Below are 26545 nucleotides of genomic sequence, written 5' to 3'. Positions count from 1 at the left end.
TACCAGAAAATTGTAAAAACACAGTACTACTTTAGAAAAAAAACAAAAACAAAGAATCAACTAATATATATATATAGTGATTGTTTTTTTTTTATTGTAAAATTTTTATGAAACCAATAAAATAGAATCCAGAAATCCAGAATGTGGTACAAATAAAACTGAATTTGAGAAAAATAAGTTTTAATAAGTTAAAATTTTCATTTTTGTTAAAGACATGTTTTTTGTTTATTTATTTTTTATTTAACTATTAAAACAGTCTACAAAAGTGAAAACACAGAGAATCCAGAAAAATCGGAATTTGGAAAACTGGGAAAATAATAAAACATACTTTAAATATAATTTTTTTTTTTTTCTTCATTTTCATATTCATATATATATATATATATATATATATATATATATATATATATATATATATATATATATATATATATATATATATTAGGGCTGTCAAATGATTAAAATTTTTAATCAGATTAATCAGACTTTTCAGTGGATTAATCATGATTAATCACTATTTGCAACACCTGAATCCTAACCATTTTTTTTTTCTAAAATGCATACCAAAATATAAATAACAGGATACATAATTTTCACATTTTCATATTATGCCAGGGCCCGCATCGGGGCTGTTTTAGGCTACTCCTTATTTTTTATATTTTAGACATCCATCAATTATGTCGCGCTGGTGGAAACAACACAAAACTTTCGCTTTTACTTTCGATAACGGCTGGGATGGCGCAACTGGAAGAGATCCGCGTTCAATCGCACGCAGTAGGCTAAAACTTAACACAAAACCGGCAAAAATAAATAATAAATGTGTCGGGGAAAGAGTAAGGACATATCTGAATTATTTATTAATAAAGTGTATTCAATGTGAGTCAATGTGAGTCAATGTCGCAAAGATCCTAAAATCTAATTTTTGGACGCGCCTTGAGAGAGAAATTTATCTTTAAGGATTACATATTAAACAAGTTTTTGTTTTCGATTTGTTTTATTTCGTTAAGTAATAATTTAAATCTTTCTATATGTTTATCATGTCGGTGAGGCATGCATTTAGCTTTATTTTTGTTAAGCACTCCTGTTCAATAACAAGACGACAGAAAGCGCATCATTTTTGTTTTCTTTATTTTATAAAAACACTGCAACGTTTTTTGGTGTATTACTTTTTCCTTTGTGAGCAAAAATGACGGATAATTTTAAATTGCTTCCACTGAAAAAATGCAAATGATTGAGCTGGTGCCTCGATGACCTGCAAAGCGGCTTTATGTATCTTCCACTCTCGACTCTGTCACTGTGTCAGTCACCGCTCTTTCGAGAATGAACGTAATTGTGCGATGTACAGATGTAATTCCCAAAACATAAGAAAAACGAAATTTTCATACAAATTCTGAATGGATTATGGCATGGAAAGTGCAAAGCGCGCTACCTTTATTATCACTAAAAGCGTCACAAATCTAAGTTCATAGAGATCTCACGACGTTCCGTTATAATCAATAAAGCTTTCTAAACTACACAATGAATATTTTATTTACATCGCGTCTACACTTAGTCAGGAGATGAACAACGCTGGATTGTTTGTCAGATCTTCAATTGCTTTGCTTTCGTTTGAGGGTACAGTATATAGCACCGTCTACCCCAGTAGAGGCTTGTACTTGTTAACTGTACCATCATCATTCTTTTTATATTTGAATCCGTCCATAGGCTCACTTTGCTCCATCTCGCCTCTAGCTCCCCAATCCTGACAAATAATTCGTCACTCTGCGCATGCGTGAAATGCGTTAAAAAATTTGACGTAATTAACAACAACAAAATAATTAACGCCGTTAACGCGTTATTTTCGACAGCCCTAATATATATATATATATATATATATAAATATAAACAAAAAGCATACACACATTATTTAAAAAAAATAACACCCAACAAAATTAACTACAATTAAAATAGAAATGGAAAATACTAAACTAAAACCTCAAAACAAACAACATCTCATTGATGACACTGTTCTAAAATCACAAAATACAACCAAATAAATATTTAAATTAAATGGTGAGACACTGATTAGTTTTTGTTATTGTCTCCATCTTTTTTTATAATGCATGCAGGAGGAACGATGCTGAACACAAACTTACCTATCATTCTCTCATGTGCTTGAAGAGGAACCTAAAGATGAGCTCTTATGTCTGATTCCTTTGAGATTCCTCTCATTATCCCTCTATTTCTCTCTCTCTCTTTCCCCTCCAGCTATTTCACATGACAATCGTGTTATTAGTGGAGCCCGAGGCATATACAGATAAGACGGTGGCATAAGGTGACCATGGGAAAGTGGAGCACCATCTGTTATTATGATGTTCTTGCCTTAAAGTCACCATGAAATCAAACTTCACACCATTTATTTGGTTTTTAATACCCTGTTCGAATCAAAAATACATCATTACATGTGATATAAGGCTCTATTTCCAGATGCATTCATATTCTCTGAAACACATCTTTACATTTAACATCTGACTAGTTCAAATGAGCACAGAAGCAATTTTATTTTCAAGAGATCATACTGAAAGACCAGGCCAAAAAGGCTCTCAAAGACATTAAAAGCATCTTCTAATGAGAGTATGATGAGGTAAATTATACATGGCACCTTTCCTACTTCAAGACAGACCTTTCGAAAATTTAATAATTTAATAACTCCTAAGTAGTCATTCCCTGTATGTTAATACCTTTCAGAAGAATGAAAGAGCCTGGTTTCCACCTCGTCCTTTTCCGCTTTTAGAGGTTTTACATTCAAGTCCAGTTAAGAGCCTTAAAATAATGTGATGTGATGGAGTAAGTGCGTTCATTTCTGAACAGAGCAGATTGATTCTATTTATAGAGTTTGAATGACTGCTAGAGATCAATGCAAAGACACTTTGGATGTGTTCAAGGAATATTTCACTCAAAAATGAAAATTCACAGAATATGCACTCACCTTCAGGACATCCAAGATGTAGATGAGTTCGTTTCTTCATCAGATTTGGAGAAATGTAACATTATATCACTTGCTCAACAATGTACGTGAATGGGTGCCGTCAGAATTAGCGTCCAAACAGCTGATAAAAGCATCACAATTATCCAAAAATAATCTACACCACTCCAGTCCATCAGTTAATGTCTTGAGAAGACAAAAGATGTCTGTTTGTAAGAAACGAATGTCTTTAAGGCTATTTTAACTTCAAACCATTGCTTCTGATCAATAATCAGAGTCCATAACCTATAATAACGCTTCTTCCAGTAAAAAAGTGAAAATCTGCACCAATTAAGCACTGTTTACAAGCTCTAAACCAATATATTGGTGGATTTTGATGTGAGAGACAACAGGAGATGGACTTTTTCCCACTAGAGGAAGTGTAGTTATGGATTATGGACTATTGATCAGAAGCAATAGTTTTAGGTTAAGCAGCTTTTGTCTTCTCAAGATGTTAACTGATGGACTGGAGTGGTGTGGATTCCTTGTGGATGGTGATGTTTTTATCAGCTGTTTGGACTCTGACGGCACCCATTCACTGCAGATGATCCATTGCTGAGCAAGAGATGCAGTGCTACATTTCTCCAAATCTGATGAGGAAACAAACTCATCTACATCTTGGATGGCCCGGGGGTTAGTACATTTTCTGCAAATGTTCATTTTTGGGGTGAACCAATCCTTTCGGTTTAAAGAGCAGGTCATATGGCATTTTAAAGTAATATTGTGTTGGGAGTCCCCTAGAACAGGTTTAAAAGCAAGGTCAAAAAACATTGTAATTTTCTCAGAACATACAATTATACAAAGTCATTTGTCAATGATTTCAAAACGGTTTGTTCGAATCAGTTTTGAGCTAAATGTCTGTAAACTCCTCCCTTCCATAAGCCTACTCTCCTCTGATTGGTCTGCTGGCCAAACCTGTTGTGATTGGTACAGAGAGGAGTACTTGAGCAAGTTAGCGAGCGCTACCATCCGTGTTGCCAAGTCTGCGGTTAAAGCGACCAAAATAACGTCATATTTAGCTTCTGGAATTCAAATTTACCAAGAGGAACCCCGACAAAAAAGTGTGTATTTTACACTCCGGAATAGGGCTGCACGATTAATCGAAAAAAAATCACGATCTCGATTCACACATAAATGCGATCTCATTTCTAAATGAAGGCGATTCTTTTCCGTGTATTTCCCTGTATACAGAACAGATCATGCTGCATTCAAGTGTTCACCAATCAGTAATAAATATCGAGCGGTTCTCTCTTTACCCTCATTTCATTGGCTAGGTTACGCTGTCACTCACATGACGTGTCACAAGGTGTCAGACCTAAACGTCAGTTTACTCGGTGGATTTGTAAGTTAGCGGTAAGAGGGAGAAAAATGAGCCAAAGTGTGGAAAATTCTGGTGGCGACGGCGAAAGTGAGAATGTGACAAAATTAGTACAGAAAAAAGGAGCACATTCCACTGTGTGGAACTTCTTCGGGTTTAAACCCGAAGACGATGCGCAAACCGTGATCATTTGTAAGCAGTGTTTTGGCATCGTCGCAGCACCGCAAGGTAATACCACTAATCTGTACAACCACCTCAAACGTCACCACAAAATACAGTACGAGTTAGCCATGAAAGACAAGGGAGCCACAACTCAAAGCACCAGTCGCCAGACAACACAAACTTCCATAACTCAGACGTTGTACGGAGCATCGCCATACCCGTCAAGTTCACAGCGGCACAAAGAGATAACAAACGCCATCGCTTATCATTTAGCTAAAGACATGGCTCCAATCAACACTGTTCAAAATGAGGGATTTAAGGCTATGATGAAGACTTTAGACAAGCGCTACTGTTTGCCCTCTCGCAATTATTTTTCATCCGTTGCACTGCCAGATCTATACACCCGGTGTCGTACGACAGTCGAGGAAGAACTGCAGAATATTCATTACTTTGCGGCAACAACAGACCTATGGTCAAGTCGAACCATGGAGCCTTATTTAAGCTTGACAGTGCATTTCATAACAAGGGACTTCAAATTGAAAAGCCGCTGCCTACAGACGGTGTTCTTCCCTGCTGATCACACTGGCGAGGAATTGGCTCAAGGACTAAAGGAGAGTCTCAACTCCTGGAGTTTGGAGGAGCAAAAAATGGTGTGCATCACCACAGACAGTGGAGCAAACATTGTGAAAGCAACCTCCCTAAACAACTGGACAAGGCTTCAATGTTTTGGCCATAGACTACATCTGGCTATAGGTGAGCTGTGTATTAACAATCAATAACTTATCAATAACTAATCTATAACTTTATATTTTCATTTAAATCAGAAAAATGTGTAAATTAAACATAAGTTGAAAAAATATAAATGGTCCCATTTTTACTCTGAGGCTTAAATGAACATTGAATATTGAATTTTATTTTAAAATTAGATTAAAATAAATAAATTTTAACAATGCAAGAACAATGCAAGCTATTTTAACAATGCAAGAAAATGTATGTAATGTTAAATTAATTTACTGCAGCGTTAATAACAAACATATTTTTATTTCAAGAGAATGCAATGAAAGACTCACGGATTGAACGAGCTGTGGGTCTTTGCAAAAAGATTGTGGCCTACTTCAGCCATAGTTGGAAGCGGAAGAGGGAGCTTGCTATTGCCCAAAAGGAGCTCAACCTGGCTGAACACCAGCTTAAAACGGAGTGCCCGACAAGATGGGGATCCCGACAAGCTATGGTCCAGAGGGTCCTTGAACAGCAAACTGCTATTGGTCATGTTCTCTCCTCTGACCGGAAAGCTAGACACCTGACACCAACCTGGCAAGACATCGAAGTCCTTGAAGTAATCAACAAGACACTCACCCCACTGGCAGATTTTACTGATGCTCTGTCAGGGGAGCAGTACGTTACTAGCTCCTCAGTCAAGCCGGTCCTCCACCTTTTTGAAACAATGATGGCAGTGCAGGAAGATGATACAGATCTTGCACGATCAATTAAGTCAAAAATCCTGCATTACCTTCAAGAGAAGTATAGTGATCCACACACTCAGGAGCTGCTCAATTTAGCCACAGCATTGGATCCACGATTTAAACTGGACTATGTCAGTGAGGACAACAAAGTCAGTGTCAAGGACAGACTGAAGAATGAGATGACTAGCATTGGTATGGTAAGTATATCTTTACACGATTCACAATATTGTCTAACAGAGTAAGAAATGTACGGCTAAATTGTTTACAGCTGCAAATAACTGAAATCGTATTTATCTGACCCACTGCTGATATGTTATTTTTGTTAGCAAGTGTAGAATACTGTATTGAGATTTTTAAGTTATCTTTTCTCTTTTTCAGCAAAGTCCCCCCACAACTGTCCCCAGCACCCAGCCTTCGCTGCTCCCCGTAGAAAAGAAGAGAAAAACCTTAGGCAGTTTTTTTAAAGCAGCGAAGGGCAATGAGGCAGCAGCATCCTCATCTGATTCACAAGAGAATGATGTTGACATGGAGCTCGGCTCATATCTGCTCACGAGAAACATTGACAGCGAAGATGACCCCTTAGTCTGGTGGAATGAAAACAAGGGACAATATCCAAAACTGTCTCTGCTGGCAAGGAAATACCTATGTATCACTGCTACAAGTTCCCCATCAGAAAGGGTTTTTAGCACAGGGGGGAACATTGTAACATGCCTGCGTTCCTCCCTAAAACCTGAAAATGTTGATCGTTTAGTGTTCTTGGCCAAGAACCTTTAAGGAGCACAAAGATTTTTTGTTATTGTTAAGTACAGTTAAGTTATTGTTAAAGTTCCATTTAGTTATTTTTACAAATTTATTTTTATATTTTTTAGTTAATGAGACCGTTAATGAGACTGTTTTATGTTACACCAGCACTTTATTAAACTAAATGTCCTGTGTTTTATTTTTGTTCTTGAGTGCAATAAATTTTGGTTTAAAAAAGGAGAATCGTCTAAGAGAATCGTGATCTCAATTCCCATAAAGGAAAATCGTGATTCACATTTTAGCAAAAATCGTGCAGCCCTACTCCGGAACACGATTTTTAACGTGGAACCCCCCTTAAAATTCGATTGGGCTAGTATTGAGTAACCTGGCAACCCTGAGCATGCAACTTTACATGTCACAGTCACAACAAAAACACGTTTTACCCGAGAACTACTAGTCTCAAAAACTACAAGTCGACGTCACTTCCCTGGTTTGAAAAAGCACGTAAAAGTCCTCCTACTACATCTGTGTGCATGTCAACTTGTAGGAGGACTTTTACGGGCTTTTTTCAAACCAGGGAAGTGACGTCGTCGTGTCGCCATTTGTAGTTTTTCAGACTAGTAGTTCTCAGGTAAAACGTGTTTTTAAAACACTCATGGTGGACTTACAAATGTTCTGATGCAGCGTTTTGTGAGTACATAACCTATTTACACTACTGTAGAAGTTTGGTAAGATTACTTGCACGTTTAGTGGTGCAATTTACGAGATACATCACATGTACCATTCACTCCTGTAACAAGCAATTCGAAAAACTCTAATATCTCCATAAATGTTTGACTAAGGTAAAAAAAACTTTGGATGGGGTATTTACATGGGCTTCGGAGTGCATAGCAATGAAGTCAATTCTACTCCGAACCATCCCTTTAATCATACTTAAAGGTTGTGGTTCGAAGACGCTTGTTAGTCCAAATAAAAAAGATTAAAAGCCAAAGATGATAAAAGCCAAGGATAGAGAAGCAGTCGAACAAAAGGTTTAAATTGTATTGCTGTGGTATCATGGAAATAATTCATTTTAACCACTGATTCTTTACAACATCATCTTTCGGCAATTAAAAAAACTAAACAAACTTGCTTTCACAGTGCAGAACACAGTGTCTTCTGGACATGATGTAAACACACGAACTAGCGGAAGACAATATCTTTATTTATTATGCACTTTTTTGATTAACAACTTTGCAGACTGTTTACAGTGAAGGATAGCTTCGTTACAAACTGCCAAAAATATATAATAATAAAATATATATTTTTGAAACCTATATGACCTGGTCTTTAATAAAGAAGAAAAAATAAGATACTATTTACTGTCAGTATGAATTGGAAGTTGTTACTAAGTAACAGCTTGAGGAATAAAAAAAAAGGCACTATAAAAATCTATATTTCAGCTATATTACATTCATACAAAGGCATTTCATACAGTATGGAGCTCATCCAGAATCTAAAGAGCATGATGCTAGTCCTTTTTATTTATTTATTTATTTTTTAAAGCGATGAAGACCAGGTTGGAAGATGAGAAGCACAGACGGCCAGTGTTTGAGGAAACAGAGGGAATTCTGGGTCTCTTCAACATCTGAAGGCCCTTTCATGTGCCACGGACACTAGCCAGCGGGACTCAAATCAATCACAGCGTCAGGAGTCCATGCCGTACAGAGGAACACACAACACAACACCTCCGCACACTACAAACACTCACACTGATACAGAAGAACTGCAAGCTTAGTTTCTGTGCAAGCATATATCTTATCAAATTCAACACATTAAGCAACCGTTCTACAGATTATTTAACATTTATGATAATAATATGTGGTTTTCAGTGCCAATTTGCAGCTCTGAGCTCACCTATATTGGCACGAAAAAGTATTTAGACACTTACAGTTGAGGTCAAAAGTTTACATCCCCCTTTCAGAATCTGCAAAATGTCAATTATTTTACCAAAATAAGACGGATCATACAAAATGCATGTTATTGTTTATTTAGTACTGACCTGAATAAGATATTTCACATAAAAGACGTTTACATATAGTCCACAATAGAAAATAATAGTTGAATTTATGAAAATGACCCAGTTCAAAAGTTTACATACACTTGATTCTTTATACTGTGTTGTTACCTGAATGATCCACAGCTGTGTTTTTTGTTTAGTGGTAATTCAATGACGTTTTAAACCTTTTAACTGATTGTATTAATCGGTCGAAATTCTTACTGTCGGTTAATGTTAACTGGTTAAAATGAGCATCCCTAGTTCAAACACTCACTGATGTTTCAGAAAGAAACACAATGCATTAAGAGCCGAGGGGTAAAAACCTTACGAATTTGAAGATCAGTGTAAATGTCTTCTGGAGAACATGTAAGTATCTTCCTGATGCTTCTGAAGGGCAGTACTAAATGAACAAAATATGATATTTAGGCAAGAAAGAAAAGAAAAATGTACTTGTCTCCATTCTGTTCAAAAGTTTTCACCCCCCCCCCAGCTTTTAATGCATTGGGTTTCCTTCTGAAGCATCAGTGAGCGTTTGAACCTTCTGTAATAGTTGTATATGAGTACCTCAGTTGTCCTCAGTGTGAAAAGATGGATCTCAAAATCACAGTCATTTGTTGGAAAAAATGCTGGGACCTGAAGGATTTTTCTGAAAAACAGTGGGCAGTTCAACTGTTCAGACAGACAAGGGACTCATGAACAACTATTACTATTAGGGCTGCAACAACGAATCGATAAAATCGATAAAAATCGATTACTAAAAGAGTTGGCAACGAATTTCATAATCGATTCGTTGTGTCGCGCGACGCAGAGGCATTTGGTTAATTATATATTAAAAAAAAGGAGCGCAGTGCGGAGTGGACACATTCGGTCTCTCTCCCGCACTGATGCCAGCAGAGTTTGGCGCCTCATAAACTGTGTTTCCATCAAAAAATGCGGATTTAATTTATGATTAAGATTATCTGGTAATGTAAGGCGTTCAAAGATCGAATCTTGCACCTCCCGGTCTGCTAGCACACAGATCGGTGCTGTCCCGATTTATTTGATATACATGTTTGTATTTAAGCCTACTTAGGCTAGCCTACTTTCACAGCAGCCAATTCTCGATCGCAAAACAGCTGCTGTATGGGTCGTTGGATAGTGGAGATGGAGAAAACTACTTCTATAGTTTTTGTAACACTGTCTGTCTGTATAATGTGTCGAAAACATACCACAACCGCAAGGAGAAAGAGGAGCTCTGCTGAGGTGAAATCGTCTCAGTTTTGAATAGGGCTGTGACGGTGGCACGTTGTTTTTTTTATATATAGCCTACACTTCAGTCAGCGAACAAGCAGCCAACGCTAAAATAAATCAAAGAAATAATATGTTTAATTAAGAAAGTAGCCTAAGAATATTAAATAGGCTATTAAACAAACATTCCTTGCAACAATGTTCGACAGTTCATCATTTCCAGTCCGACTGTCTTTTTTTCTCTTTCTCTTCCTCATTACACAGCTGCTGTTTTAATAGCAAAGTGATTGCATTTATTTTCGTTTCTTTAGTTTATAAAGTTAATTTAGAGATATATTTGGAACACGTTTTGTTTGTTAAATTCAAGTTTTCGTTTTTTTAAAGTCATGACCTAGCAAACAGCGGCAGACAGATCAATAGCCTGCTCAAGTCATCGCGATTTAAATTAAAATCCATTGATACAAAAAAACGTAAAACATATCACAATATTAGTTTAATCATTCAATCAATATAAATCCAAAGTTTGTGCGGAGAGAAGCGCGCTTTGCAGAACATGGAGACGCTAGTACAATGTGGAATCTCTTTTTTTGCTTATAAAGGTATGAGTAAAATACCACCCGGAACTGTAAAGGGTCTACCTTAGTTTAAAGATGCATTAGGCATTAATGAGCAGATGGCAGGATCTTCAGCTTCATCTTTGCAACACTGAATCAGAAATTACTAGTTTATTAGTAAGTAATTCAATATTTTCTTAATTTTTGCCTTGACTCATTCATGCTAATTACTTTTGCTGGGGCTTTGAGGCCAGTTTTGCGTGCATTTGAATGCGGAACTCTTCCAGCTGGTCGCTGCTGATGGCAGGACGCTAAACACCGCCATGGCAGAATGAATGTAGCAGAAAGTTAGTCAAGTTGTCCCGTTCCAGCGTGCAAAGTCACATGACTTTTTTAATGCGCACTGAGGAATTTAATTTGAGAGGCTTCTTGATGGGAAATGCATCATGTACACCACAGCAAGCCGCTGTCTTGACGGATAGTATTTTTATAGTTTATTTAGTTAGTTTATTTATTTAAAAAAAGTCTATATATTTGGCAGATGTAAAGCATACAAATGTATGTTTTTTGTGTTAGTCCATTTTTATTTTATTTTATTATTATTATTAATTTTATAACAGTTCAAGGAGTAACTTGTTCGTGCACTTTCTAAAGATTTTAGTTCTGTTTTTGAATAAAGGGTTGTAAATTAACCCCTTTCTTTCTTTTTTTAATCCGATTCATCGATTAATCGAAAAAATAATCGACAGATTAATCGATTATTGAAATAATCGTTAGTTGCAGCCCTAATTACTATCAAACAAACAAACAAACAAAAAAACCCCAGTAATAATCATAACACAGTATTAAGAATCACGGGGATGTAAACTTTTGAACAGGGACATTTTTATAAATTCAATTATTTTTTTCTCTTGTGGACTATATGCAAAAAAAAAAAAAAAGTGAAATATCTTATTCAGGTCAGTACTAAATAAACACTAACATGCATTTTGTATGATTATTTGGGTCAAATAATTAACATTTTGCAGATTCTGAAAAGATTATTTTGACCTCAACTGTAAGTCCACTGCATTAGATAGCTTTTGCAACCAGATGGTCTATAAAAACTGAAGAAAACAGTCTCTGAACACCAGCTAATGAACTTTACACTGTATTCAGTAACAGCTAAGATTTTAACTGCAAATCCCAACCACAGTCAGAACATGAAACTCATCTTTGATCATCCAAACAGACTTGAAACACCCACTTGTCACAGACACTTTCTAGTATGTCAGAAAAATAAATGTACAGTATGCTCATGGTCGGTTCATGCGTTCTCAGTCAGATGGTTTTTGGGTGGCCCGTCTGCAATAGTCACATATGGTACCTCACTTTTGCTTTGTAGTGCAAATCAATCAGACCGACCTGGGATTCTTCCCATCTCCTGACGGGGAACACAATCTAAACTGACCGACGCTCCCTCCGGTGACTTCACAGACGCTGTTCTAGCGCTTTCTGCAGATAACAAAGGCTGCCAGGATCTTCATCCGCCCACGCTAATGAGAGACTCTGCCTTTGAGCTCAATGTCTTTGTAGTGGGAGGAAAGACTCGGAGTATAACTTTCAGACAGATTAATAAAACGCCATTTGTTCTTCACAAGAGGAACGAGCTGGTTATCAGCAGTCTCAGACTCTAAACAGAGTGTTTTCTAGTGTTATTCACTTGTATTTGGTGTAAATTTATCAGCTGAAGTTTAATGCTGTCACACGAAAAATGCTTTGGTTGCAAAAACAATAAATTCAAATAATCTCAGTTATACACTATAAAAAAAATATATATTTATTTTTGAAGTTGCAAACAAAAAGGATTATTGAGCACATTTTACAAGAAAAAAAAATTTAGACTTTCTACTTTAACATTTACTCAACGTTACTTGATGTTTCTTTGTAATAATTATTAATTTACTAGCAATTTCTAATTGAAAATTGTTTCAAAATATATATATTTTTTAATTTCTTTTTTTTTGCTAGTAATTTTTTTTAATATTTACAAAAACAGCAAGTAACACACTGAATAAAATGTAAACATGAAATTGTATTTTCTTGTAAATTGTACTCATAAGAATTATATTTTTAAGTTAAAAACTAGAAATAAAAACTTAAAATCACAACTAACATTTTTCTCTTTATTGAACAGCTGTGACTAATATTTAATCTCTTAATAGATCAATACAGATTAATATTTTAATCTCTTAAACAATAACAACTAATATTTTCTCTTTTAATTAAGGTTAATATTTTAATCTCTTAATAGAACAATAAGACTAATATTTTTATCTCTTAAACAATAAAAACTAATATTTTAATCTCTTAATTGAATAAGATTAATATTTTAATATCTTAATTGAATATTACTAATATTTTAATCCCTTAATTAAACAATAGCAACTAATATTTTAATCTCTTAACTGAATATTACTAATATAATCAGTTAATTAAACAATTAGACTAATAGTTCAATCTCTTATTTGAATATTACTAACATTTTAATCTCTTAAACAATAGAAACTAATATTTTAAAGTCTTAATTAAACAATAGCAACTAATTTTAATCTCTTATTTAAATAATATTACTAATATTTTAATCTCTTAATTAAACAATAGTAACTAATATTTTCATCTTAATTAAATATTAATAATATTTTAATTTGTTAATTAAACAATAAGACTAATAGTTCAATCTCTTATTTGAATATTATTAACATTTTAATCTCTTAAACAATAGAAACTAATATTTTAATATCTTAATTAAACAATAGCAACTAATTTTAATCTCTTATTTGAATAATATTACTAATATTTTAATCTGTTAAACAATAGCAACTAATATTTTAATCTCTTAATATTAATATTTAATCTCTTAATTGAATAATAAGACTAACATTTTAATCTCTTAAACAACAAAACTAATATTTTAATCTCTTAAACAATAGAAATGAATATTTTAATCTCTTAATATTAATATTTAATCTCTTAATTGAATAATAAGACTAACATTTTAATCTCTTAAACAATAGAAATGAATATTTTATTCTCTTAATATTAATATTTAATCTCTTAATTGAATAATAAGACTAACATTTTAATCTCTTAAACAATAAAACTAATATTTTAATCTCTTAATATTAATATTTAATCTCTTAATTGAATAATAAGACTAACATTTTAATCTCTTAAACAATAAAACTAATATTTTAATCTCTTAATATTAATATTTAATCTCTTAATTGAATAATAAGACTAACATTTTAATCTCTTAAACAATAGAAATTAATATTTTAATCTTTTAACTGAATATTAGTAATATTTTAATCTCTTAATTGAGTAAAACTATAATTTTAATCTCTTAATAGCTCAATACGGATTAATATTTTGATGTCTCAAACAATAGGAGTAATATTTTTTTAATCTGCTAATAAAACAAATTCAACCAATATTCAAAATTCAATTTAAATAATTTTAAACCATGTATCTACTGCTTCTATTTTGAAACTTATAAAATGCATTGATTGAAAAGTGTGCTTGTGCTAAATTTCTAAAAAAGTAAAACTATGTGTTATACATATTGCAAAAACATCACAGATTTCCATGAATGCCTAATATTACCTAATTTGATTATGAAATAAAATAAAAAAACTTTCCTTCACATAGTTTTTTCACAAAATAATAATTTTTCTAATTAGACTTATATCCATTTTAATGCAATTAACAAAAAAACAAAATCAGTCAAATGCTGAAGGTTTCAACAGTTTTAACAATAAAACAAAGTGATCAAAATGTATCATTTGCAAACTGCAAAGGGGTGGATAAAGTGGAAATCGGCACAGGAATTATGTTTCTGTCTCAGTTTTTCTTTAATTATAGGGATAGTACAAGACTTCTTCATCCTACAAATGGCTGACAAAAGTAAAAAAAAAAAAAAAAAAACATACAAAATGCACTTATTTTGTGGAAAAGTGCAACTTGCCTGAGCAAAACAGGCTCTATGCTTTGGAACCAGCATCCTAAAATTAGTAAGAAACAAGTACTGGATTTCATTCAGCAAATATGATGCAGACCAGTGTTATTTGGGGCAATCTGTAGCTTGGCAAACTATACTAGAGTTTTGCACATATTCAAGCTCAACACAAGTACAAAGAGGGACACAAACACACACATCCGACTTTCCCTCCAGGCCAAATGTGTCTAGTGTGCACATATTCAGTCTAGCTCACCCGCCAGCAAACACAAAAATGTAGGTTCTCCTTTAACCCCGAAAAAGTCAAAACATCTTAAATACTTGGATGTCAAAACAGCTAAATCTTGGATATCAAATATAGTATGTTAAACAATTAGCTTTGAGAGATCCAGCCTGGAACACAAAAGGGCAAAGGAAACGTTTTTTTTCCAGCTAACCTGCAGGTCAACGGCACAGGAGTTTGTAGCCTGAAGACAGGAGCTCAGTCTATGCGCCGTCTATATTTGGAGGCCTATAGTCAATACTGAACATAGTCTACACTGCTGCAAACTGACCTATGTGCCATCAAATGCAGGCTTTGGCAGGAAAATTAATGTGCATTGAAATGATCATAGAAATTGAAAATTATATTTAGCTCTGCTGAAATTCCTTGGTAAGTGGGTGAATCTCACAAAACTGGCCAAGCTGATATTTCAGTGACTGACTGGCTAGATGGTTAGTTAAGAATGAATGAAAAATTAACCATGTTTTCATAACATTCACCATTACATTTCACTGGCATAATAATAATTATAATTATAATTATAATAAGATAAACAAAAATGGTCAGTTTTATTAAAATTATATAAATAAATATTATTATAATTATATATTATTATATTGCATAAATAAAATTAATAAATACAAATAAATTAATAAAAAATATATTATTATTATTTATAAATTCTTTATTTACTTAATAATAATAATAATAATAATAATAATAATAATAATAATAATAATAATAATAAACAAACTACTATTTTTCCCCCTTTAATTTTATTGGTTTATTTATTTATTTATTTTTAATTAACCTGGCCATAATTATTTATTCACATTTTTGTAAAAAAATTAAATAAAATAAATAAGAAAAATAACAATAATCTCATGACATTCACTATTATATTTTACTGGAAAAATAACAATAAGAAAAATAACAATATTAATAATAATAATAATAATTATTATTATTATTATTATTATTATTATTATTTATATATATATATATATATATATATATATATATATATATATATATATATATATATATATATTATTTTTTTCCCTTATAAATCGATTGATTTTATTTTATTTATTTACTTTTTTTTTATTAACCTGACCATGATTTCACTATTATATTTTACTACCAAAATAATAATAATATTAATTATTATTATTATTATTGCTTCATATATTATTTATATTTTAATGTTTTTATTTATTTATTATTATGTTTTGATTTTGATTTACCTGGCCATGTTTTCGTGACATTCAATCATATATTATTTTCCTAAAGCCAGTGTGTAACACTTCACCTGCTCAGGTTTTATAATAAACCATATATCATCATATTGTGTTCACTATTGTTTACGTTCAATGGAAGGACATCCATAACACTGTTCAACAACAGCAATCCACGGTTATAAAATTACCTCATATATCTCCATTTGACTAGCTCGCTTTAGAAAAGGCCTTTTATTTCACATTTTACAGAAGTACAAGTACAGAAACAAATATACAGAATGTTGAATATTCAAGATGTTGGGTCAAGGGAGACCAGGGCTAGTTGTCACAAAGTCCGTATCTCAGTAACTGAATGACTTTCAGTCAAAATGCTGCATGAAGATTCTTCAAAACACATTTCATGTTGCATCTTTTGAGTCATAACAACATGAGGGTAAATTATGCCAGAAATGCTATTTTAAGGCCTTTTGAGATTAAAAATAAACTAAACCGAATTCAGTTTTTACAGCATTCATGTAAATAAGCTGAAATAAAAACTCTGTATTATTTCCCCATCTCATATTCACCTGCTGGAAAACAACAGTGCCGTCGATGGAAATATCAATCAGGCGTCAAGTGTGTCGAGCTACTTTGTCATGTGCCTCCATCCGTGAGAGAGAGCTGACAAATGAAAACAGATCACCAATCCCTGACACGCCACAGAGGAGGAACAGCTCGGTTTCAGCAAGAAAAATGGCTGAAATAGCGGAGAAACATCTTGGGAACTCAATGGTAGAGATGCTCTAGTTAGCATTCAAAATCATTTAGTTGTAAAGTATGGAGAACTAGGAGTGACATTTTAAAATTAAAATAAAGCAATCAGTTATCAAAGTAGTAATTAGTAACAAAAATGTTATATATTTTAAATAAATAATAAATCATTATTTTTATTTTTTAAGACGTCTAAAAAAAGTTCATTTAATTGATGTTTTAGAAAAAAATAATAAACAGCTAACAGCTAATTAATCAGAAAAAATTTAAATGTTTAATTAATGCTGAATAAACTAACTAACTAATGGTTTATAAAATATTTTTTTAACTAATTGGAAAAAAACAGACAAATTAAAAACTAAAAAACTTAAATATAAATAAAATCATTTTTAAACTAACTTGAAAAAGACCAATTTAAACTATTTAAATCATGTTTTAAAAATAAAATAAAACATTATATAAACTAAACGAAATACTAAATAGAAAAAAATAATCTTTTAAATTAATACAGTTTACTTTAAAGTTATTTAATATTTTGTTTTCCTAATTAAAAACAAATAAATAAATAAATATAAATATATAAACTCATTTTTAAAAGAACTGGAAAAATAAAATAAATTTAAACTAGTAATTTAATGTTTTAAAAATACAATAAAACAATAATAAATTAAATAATTTCCTTAATTACCTAGAAAAATAGACAAAATTAAAACTTTTTTTAATTTAGTGTATTAAAAATAAAAAAATATTACATAAAGTAAAAAAAAGACCAATTTAAAACTGTTTATTTAATTAACGCTTAAAAATGAAATTACTGAATAACTTGGAATAAACTAACTAGAAAAATAAATATACAAAATTAAAACATTAATATTTTATTATTTATCTTTAAAAAAAATTTTATTTGTCTTTTTCCAATTAGTTAAAAAATATTTAAATAATTTTTAAACTAACTTGAAAAATAGACAAATTTAAAACTAATTAATTCAATTCATGTTTTAAAAATAAAATAAAATAGTAAAATATTAAACAAACTTAATGGAATAATAAACAGAAAAATAAATATTTTACATTAATACTGTTTACTTAAAAATAAAAATATAAAAAACATTTAATCTAACTGGAAAATAATTAGACAAAATTAAAACAGTTTACTTATATTTTTTTAAATACCAAAAAATAAAATACTACATAATATCAATTTAAATTCAATTTAAAACTAGTAACTTAATGTTTTAAAAATTAAAACAATAATACATATTTTTTTAAATAACTAACTAGAAAATAGAAAAAATTAAAACTGTTTTTTAATTTATTATATTAAAAATAAAATAAAATTAATAATTAATAATTAAATAACTTACAGTAACTAAAAAAACTAGACAAATATAAAACAGTTTATTTAATTTTTTTAATAAAACAAAATGTTAAACACTTATTAAATGGAAAAATAAACAGACAAATTTAAAACCGTTTATTGAGCTAATGTTTAGAAAATAAAATATTAAATAACATTTCAACTCAAAACTATTTAGTTAAAAAGTTGTTCTAGAGGCTGCATGAATTTAGCATTCATAATTCATAATCCTTCTGGTTTTGTTTTGCCAAATTGCCCACTAAGGAAAACCCAATGGGTGAAGGATGTATAAAATATAAAGAAATGAGGGAATCCAGCTTAAATAGCACTACAGTTCCTCTCACACATGAGCACATGTCCCCTTAACATCTCAGCACATTATTCCACTGCTAATGAAGAGCAGAGATCATCCAGGAACAAAACCTCTCTCACTTTCTTCACTCAGATGATGTCATTTCCCTGAGGAGTGTTTCAGGCAAACGGGATGCAATTCCTTTACTGTGTGTGTGTTGGTGGTGCATACTGTGGCCTATCGAGCAGCAGTAATAAGACATCTGTCCCACAGCACCTGCTTTCCACATCAGGATGCCAGCGCTCTCATTGGCGAGCCGCACCAGCCGTAATCGCTCCTGACACACCGCATACATATGCGCATATTCTAAACGCTGATATAAGAGCGTGGACTGGAGGGAAGTCAATATTCCCGTGGATGCAGGGCAAACCTCAAGTCACAGCGGGTTAAACTCAATTCCAGAAAGATGTGAGAGAAACAGCTGGAAAAGTGTAGAACACGATTTCAGTTTGGTTTTTAGATTGTGTGATTTTAATGATTCAGATTGGTTTCACGTTTCACTATTTATAGTTTTGAGGTAACGTCACATCTGGAGGGCAAAACAAGGACAGTTATTTTTACTAGGTTTGCTTTAAGAACTAATGTAACAGAAAACCATAAAATAAGAATAATATTTGTGACCCTGGACCACAAAACCAGTCTTAAGTCGCTGGGGTATGTTTGTAGCAATAGCCAAAAATACATTGCATGGGTCAAAATTATTGATTTTTCTTTTATGCCAAAAATCATTAGGAAATTAAGTAAAGATCATGTTCCATGAAGATTTTTTCTAAAATTCCTACTGTAAATGTATCAAAATGTAATTTTTGATTAGTAATATGCATTGTTAAGAACCTAATTTGGACAACTTTAAAGGTGATTTTCTCAGGATTTTGATTTTTTTTCACCCTCAGATTCCAGATTTTCAAATAGATGTATCTCGGCCAAATATCGTCCTATCCTAACAAACCATACATCAATAGAAAGCTTATTTACTGAGCTTTCATATTATATATACATCTCAGTTTTGTAAAATTTAACCTTATGACTGGTTTTGTGGTCCAGGGTCACATTTATTAAAATAAAATATACATTATTATGCTTTTCTTTCTTACCTCTTGATAACTATTTATTTTAGTTTCAATTAATGTTTAAAAAATATAAATGATTAAACAGTTTTTAAACTAACTGGAAAAAGCATCAAATTTTAATGTTTTAAAAAATAAAATAAAATATGAAATCATTTTTAAACTAACTGGAAAAAATTTAAAAATGTTTAATTAATATTTAAAAAACAAAAATAAAAACAATAAAATGTTAAATACTTTTTAAACTAAATGGAAAAATAAATAGACAAATTTTAAGCTGTTTAAATTAAATGTTTTAAAAATAAAATAAAACAATCTTAATGTTTTTAAAAAAAAATCTAAATATTAAATAATTTAACTAACTGGAAAAATAACTAACTGAAAAAAACTTTAATGTTTTAAAAATAAAAGAAAATATATTAAACACTTTTTTAACTCAATTTAAAAATAAATAAAGCAGAACTGTTTATTTACTTATTGTTTAAAAAATATATTAAATAACTTTTAAACTAACTGGAAAAATAGACCAATTTAAAACTGTTTAATATTTAAAAAAAAAAAAAAACTCTAATATAAATGGAAAAATAAATAAAGTAGAACTGTTTATTTAATTAATGTTTAAAAAAAAAAAAAATTAATAATTTTTAAACTAACTGGAAAATTTTTAAAAATGTTTAATTAATATTTAAAAAATAAAAATAAAAACAATAAAATGTTAAATACTTTTTAAACTAACTGGAAAAATAAAGACATTTTAAAGCGGTTTATTAAGTTAATGTTTAAAAAATAAAATAAAATCCTAATGTTTGAAAAAAAAAAACAATGAAATACAATAAAATGGAAAAATAGAAACACTTTAATGTTTAAAAAAAATTAAATACTAAACTAAATTTAAAAATAAATAAAGTAGAACTGTTTATTTAATTAATGTTTTAGAAAAAAAAAATTAAATAATTCTTTAATTAACTGGAAAAATAAAAAAAAATAGACCAATTTAAAAGTGTATTAATATTTAAAAAATGAAAAACAATAAAATGTTAAATACTTTTTAAACTAAATGGAAAAATAAACAGACAATTTAAAGCTGTTTATTGAGGTAATGTTTTAAAAATAAAATGAAATCCTAATGTTTGAATAAAAATAAAAGAAATACAATAAAATGGAAAAATAGAAACAATTTAATGTTTAACTGTAGAACTGTTTATTTAATCAATCTTTTTAAAAATAAAATAAAACAAAAGTTTTGAATTATTAAAACTAACTGGAAAAATAAATAGACAAAATTAAAACGGTTCACTTTGTTTTAAAAATAAATAACATAATAAATACTTTTTAAGCTAAATGGAAAAATAAAAAGACAAATTTAAAACCGTTTATTTAGTTAATGTTTTTAAAATAAAATAAAACAAATTTTAATGTTTTAAAAAATAAATAAAATATTTAAAAAAATTGTAACTAACTAGGAAAATAGAAAAACTTTAATGTTTTAAAAATAAAAGAAAATATATTAAATACTTTTTAAACTAACTGGAAAAATAAAGTAGAACTGTTTATTTATTTAATGTTTTAAAAATAAAATAAAACAAAGTATTGAATAATTAAAACTAACTGGAAAAAAAATTGACAAAATTAAAATGGTTTACTTTGTTTAAAAAATAAAAAATATATATTTAATACTTTTTAAACTAAATGGAAAAATAATTAGACAAACTTAAAGCTTTAATTGATGTTTTAAAAATAACAAATACAATCTTTAAATGTTTAAACTAACTGGAAAAATAAAATGACAAATTTAACAGTTAACTTAATTTTTAAAATAAAATAAAACAATAAATTGTTAAATTAACTGGAAAAATAGACAATTGAAATTAATGTTTTAGAAATAAAATAAATAAATATTAAATATTTTTAACTAAATGGAAAAATAACAATAAAGTACAAATGTTTATTTAATTAATGTTTTAAAAATAAAATATTGATATTAATAACTGGAAAAATAAAAATAAAAATATTAAACAACTTTATGGTAAAATAATACATATGACTAACTGGAAAAATAATTAGACATTTAAAGCTTTACTTAATGTTTTAAAAATAAATAAAATCTTAATGTTTAAACTAACTGGAAAAATAAAACAAAACAAAATCAAATAAATTAGAAAATAAAAAAAAATATTTTTACACTAATTGGAAAAATACACAACTTTAAAACTGTAATTTAAAAGTGTTTGATTAATGCTTTAAAAATATAATAGAACAAATATATTAAAGTTTTTTCTTAATAAACTTTTTCTTTCAGGGTTTTTTCCTCTCTTTTACTGTTTTTTCCTTCCTAACTGTACATTTGGTACATTTGTTTTTAAATGTGCTTTATACATAAAGCATATACTAGAACTTAATGAAAAAAACTAAAACTAATAAATACAAACAAATAAAAACTATTTAAAAAATTAAAAACAAACTATTAAAAGAATTACACACACACACACACACACACACACACACACACACACACACACACACACACACACACACAAAATAATTCAGAATATTAGGAATATTTAAAATATATTGACAAAACCAATACATCAATGATACAAAATATTAAAGTGACTTTTTTTTTTGGCTGAAACCTTGCATGCACATTTATGACCCTAAATTTAAAAAACAATTACTACATTTCAAGAAAAAAATAAACAGTTCACCAGTGTTTCTAACAACTCAAATTAAGATCAAATCAACCCCAAACACAAAAGCAGAGCACAGGTTGATTTGCAAAAGTGCCAGTTTCAATAATGAACCAATTTTAATAGACAAATACTGCAAAAATAGCTGTTAAGCTTAAAACAAACTTCAAAATCTGCCAATGGAACAGAACAAATGCATCTACTTTAACAATTCCTACTATGCAGGCTTACTTATCAGATGCATTTTTTTTTTTTTTTTTCTTTAGATGTTTCAAATGCAGAAAAAATGTCCAGGAATCATTCACACCACTCATACACACACAAATCACATGGTCAGTGACTACGAAAACTACTGTCTGAGACTATATCAGAGTAAACTCTCTAAATAGTGCATGAAAAGGCTGATGTATGGTTTATTTCTGTTGGGAAAGTGTTTATGTCTGTCCACATGAAGCATGCTCCACTGGAAAACACTGGGTGATTCTGAGAGCAAAATAATGAGCACTATAACAGCAGCTCTTCCTCTGAATGAAGTACAACCACCTCAGAGACCAGTCTCTTAACAAAGATCCACTTCCTGTCTCAATCATTCAGACAGACTGGGCCTGTTGACCTTTGACCTGACCGTCTCCATAAGGAATAGAGATGAGTTAACTTCCTCTCTGATGGCAGGAAACCATTCTTAAAGGAGAATGACCCTGAGATTGGCTGTTATCTCTGTTCATTCATTTCAAGAGTCACATGAGGGTGAATCTGAAGGACCGTCAAGAACATGTCAATTTTATAACATAATATACTATTATGGTTTTTGTTCATATTTTCTTAAATTAGATTTTATTTTTATATTTTCAAAAAAATTAAAATAATAAAAATAAAATTGAAGTAAAATAAAAAAATATATTGTAGTTCACTTTAATATGAAATAACAGTATCACTGATTAGTAGTTAATATTTTGAATTATAATTATAATTTTCTGTTTATATATATATATATATATATATATATATTTTTTTTTTATTATTATTATTATTATTATTTTATATATAACAGAAAATTATAAAAAATTAAATCTAATTCAAAATATTAACTACTAATCAGTGATACTAGAATTAAGTTGTATTATTTTTTTATTTTTTTTGGTGTAATTCTTTCATTGTTTTTTTTTTTTATTACGTTTTTTAATATAGTTTTTATATTTTTTTTTATTTATCAGTTTTAGTTTATTTCAGTTTTGTCAACTTTAAGTTTATTTATAAAGCATATATAAAAACAACAAATGTTGTGCCAAAGTAGTAAAATAAATAGGGTTAGCAAAAAAAGAAAGAAAAACTGACTCAAAAACAGAAGTTAATCTAAACGAAAATGAAAAATTGCATATAGAAAATGAAACCTATTTTTAGGTCCATTTTAGGACCATTGCGACAATTGTTTTTGACAGTGAAGCCCATATTTTCATGAATTTAATGCAAAAATGTTACATTAAGTATTTATAAATTATTGTATTTTTGTTAAAATCATGCTTTTCAATTACAAATCAATGTAATATTGCATTTTTTACTGAAAATACAGTACTAAACAACAATTATTATTATTATTTGTACAATAAAACATTTTAGTATAATTAAGATACTATTACAGTTTTATTAATATTTCAAATTAGTTTTAATTTTTATATTTTCTGTTTTCATTTTAATTTTAGATAAGCTTTAGTCATTTTGATGTGGAACTGTAATTTTAATTATTACTTTGTTAGTTTAACTTGTATTAATTATTTTTTTTCTTTCTTTTTTTCAACTATTTTTTATTTATTTATTTGCATCAAGCAAACCTAAATGAAAAGCTGAAATAAAGTAGGTTTCAAGTTTTTTTTTTACTGTTTTTAGTTAACTTTAAAAACCTGTTTGGATGATGTGCTTGTTATGAAATTAAAATCAAATGCATCTCATTGCAATGCAAAAACAGTCCCCAATTTCTTTATGCTAAATATTATTTCTTTTTAATTTTCTATCCTAAAATGATCAGATCATTTAAGATCTAGAATTGCTAATGCACATATACAACAGGTACGTTGTCAAGATTTCTGTCAATCATTTCTGACAGTCATTAAGACACTAGATCCATCTGCTATGTTGCCAAATCATAATATTTCACACAATACACATAAACTGACCAGCAATGTGCACTAAAGTCCAGCCATGTTTCTGAAAGCCCACAGTCACATGAGACAGCAGAGATGCATCAGCAGATTTCTACAAAACCAGGTCAGTGAAAAAGCGAGCAGACGCTTTGAATTCATACAGCATCTATAGCTATGAGCAGAAGCGTGGAGCAAAAAATAAGTGTAGAGGATCTCCTGCGCTCCACACGACACACACACACTGCCCTATGGGAACTCTGTCAACATTATTAAAGAGATGCCGCGTGTTTTTCTTGTAAACTAAAGCACAGATTACCTCACATGTCATTCAGTGACAGGCTCACATCCTGTTGTCTTCAGAGGCTTTAGGTGGAGATGAAAAGTAGAATCATCTAGAAGCAAATTTATTCTGAAAACAGAGAGAGACAGAGTGTTAGTTAACGTGTTCAATTCAAGCAAATGCACTACATTTTCCATAAAGTTATGCAGTTATCAAGCTTTTAAATACACATAAAATGACTGGGCATTGTCAAACAACATGCATTTACACTACCAGTCAAAAGTTTTGAACAGTAAGATTTTTAATATTTTTATAGAAGTCTCTTCTGCTCACCAAGCCTGCATTTATTTTATCCAAAGTACAGCATAAAGAGTGATATTGTGAAATATTTTTACTATTTAAAATAACTGTTTTCTATTTGAATATTTTTTAATGCAATTTATTCCTGTAATCAAAGCTACATTTTCAGCATCATTACTCTAGTCTTCAATGTCACATGAACCTTCAGAAACCATTCTAATATGCTGATTTGCTGTTCAATAAACATTTATTTATTATATGGGTCAAAGATGTTAAGATGTCCACGTCAAAAGAAATTCACAAAAGTGATTTTATATCCATAGAAAGCACATTAAATGTAAGTAAAGTGTCTACTTTGAGGGTTTCAAATAAGTTTTTAATAATATATTGTAATGTAATGAATAAAATGTCAAAATTTGTTTAAAATAATGTTGCATTGTCATTTGGTGTAACAATATTTAACCCTTGTGCGACCTTATGGACATTTTTGTCCATGTCAATTTTGTTTTTTGTTATAAGTGTGCCTGTGTCAATGCCAACTGCATGAATTTCGCCTCAGGTGTTTATTTTTATTGAAATTTTAATATTTATTTCCTCCAAAAAAAATCAGTTTTACTCTCCGTACAAAAAAATACTCACATTTAGGACCTTAAGGACAAAAACGTCCATATTGAAACTCATTAAAACTGCAATTTTTTAACCCAGGGCCATTTGACTAAAAATTATACAATATTTGCTAATAGCCATTCAAATTATCGGCAAGGCTTCAATTTTTACATTTTTATCATTTTTTTTTACTAGATTGTGCCATTTTTTCTAATTTGGCATATACATTTTTTTTTTTTAATCGAACACTACATATACATAAATGCCCCAACATTAATGTTGTTTTTCTTAACTGACACACCCAAGAATCTAATAAGCAAATAGAAAATTCTGCTTAGCATTTAGTATATGGAAATTAAATACTATTTTTCATTTTTCATAAAAAAACCACCTGTGGCAGTATGTAAACAAACCAGCATTTAAATGGTAACAATTCTAAATATGTATGAATGTTTGGTATCTATGGCTAGAACAGATGCTGATTAAAAAATCGACATCACTGAAAGTGGAAAAAATATGAATAAATCATACTTTTATGACAGTTTTTGGACATGGATATTTTTGTCCATTTTGCACCTATGTGTAATTTTTTTTGAACGCACAAGGGTTAAGTAAAAATTCAAACAACAGCTGCTAAATCACATAGAGAAGGACTTAGTAAGCAAGAAAGAGCACAATATTTCGACTAACTTAAGTTAATAAAGGTAAAGATATGTACGAGCAGTATTAATTAAGATATTAGCCTAATATTTCACCTACCTGACCAGTTCGGTTTGGCCAACCACAAACGCCTTTTGTTCCACAGACAGTTTTTTTGCACACTTCTCCTTGATTTGTTATACTTATGTCAGTCTATAGTACTCCAAATGTCTTTCCCCGGTCCGACCGATTAGTACAGTCCAAAACATGACAATAATTGACCATTTTCAGCAGCAATACTCTATGGCCTAAAACATACTAAGTGTTACTTGTCGTAATTGCATTTTTACTAGTAACAACTC

General features: G+C 30.1%; 1 protein-coding gene across 1 annotated transcript; it reads left to right on the top strand.

Moving 5' to 3' along the window:
- Nucleotides 1-4372: 4372 nt before the first annotated feature.
- LOC141325829 (E3 SUMO-protein ligase ZBED1-like) lies at nt 4373-12183 on the top strand. Its single transcript, XM_073834560.1, has 4 exons — nt 4373-5237; nt 5534-6144; nt 6326-6593; nt 11984-12183. The coding sequence occupies exons 1-4, from the start codon at nt 4373-4375 to the stop codon at nt 12181-12183; spliced, it is 1944 nt and encodes a 647-aa protein (XP_073690661.1).
- The last annotated feature ends 14362 nt before the right edge of the window (nt 12184-26545 follow it).

Source organism: Garra rufa, chromosome 2, assembly GCF_049309525.1.
Source record: "Garra rufa chromosome 2, GarRuf1.0, whole genome shotgun sequence".
Classification (NCBI taxonomy): Eukaryota; Metazoa; Chordata; class Actinopteri; order Cypriniformes; family Cyprinidae; genus Garra; species Garra rufa.
The sequence above is the reverse complement of the archived record's forward strand: the minus strand, read 5'-3'. Positions and strand labels throughout refer to the sequence as shown.

What these genes read in the sequence shown, in the direction of transcription:
- LOC141325829 (XM_073834560.1), top strand. Translation starts at nt 4,373, where the DNA reads ATGAGCCAAAGTGTGGAAAATTCTGGTGGCGACGGCGAAAGTGAGAAT. An exon ending in TAGACTACATCTGGCTATAG is followed by an intron (nt 5,238 to 5,533) that starts GTGAGCTGTGTA and finishes TTTTATTTCAAG; the next exon opens with AGAATGCAATGAAAGACTCA. An exon ending in GCTGGCAAGGAAATACCTAT is followed by an intron (nt 6,594 to 11,983) that starts GTATCACTGCTA and finishes GTGACTTCACAG; the next exon opens with ACGCTGTTCTAGCGCTTTCT.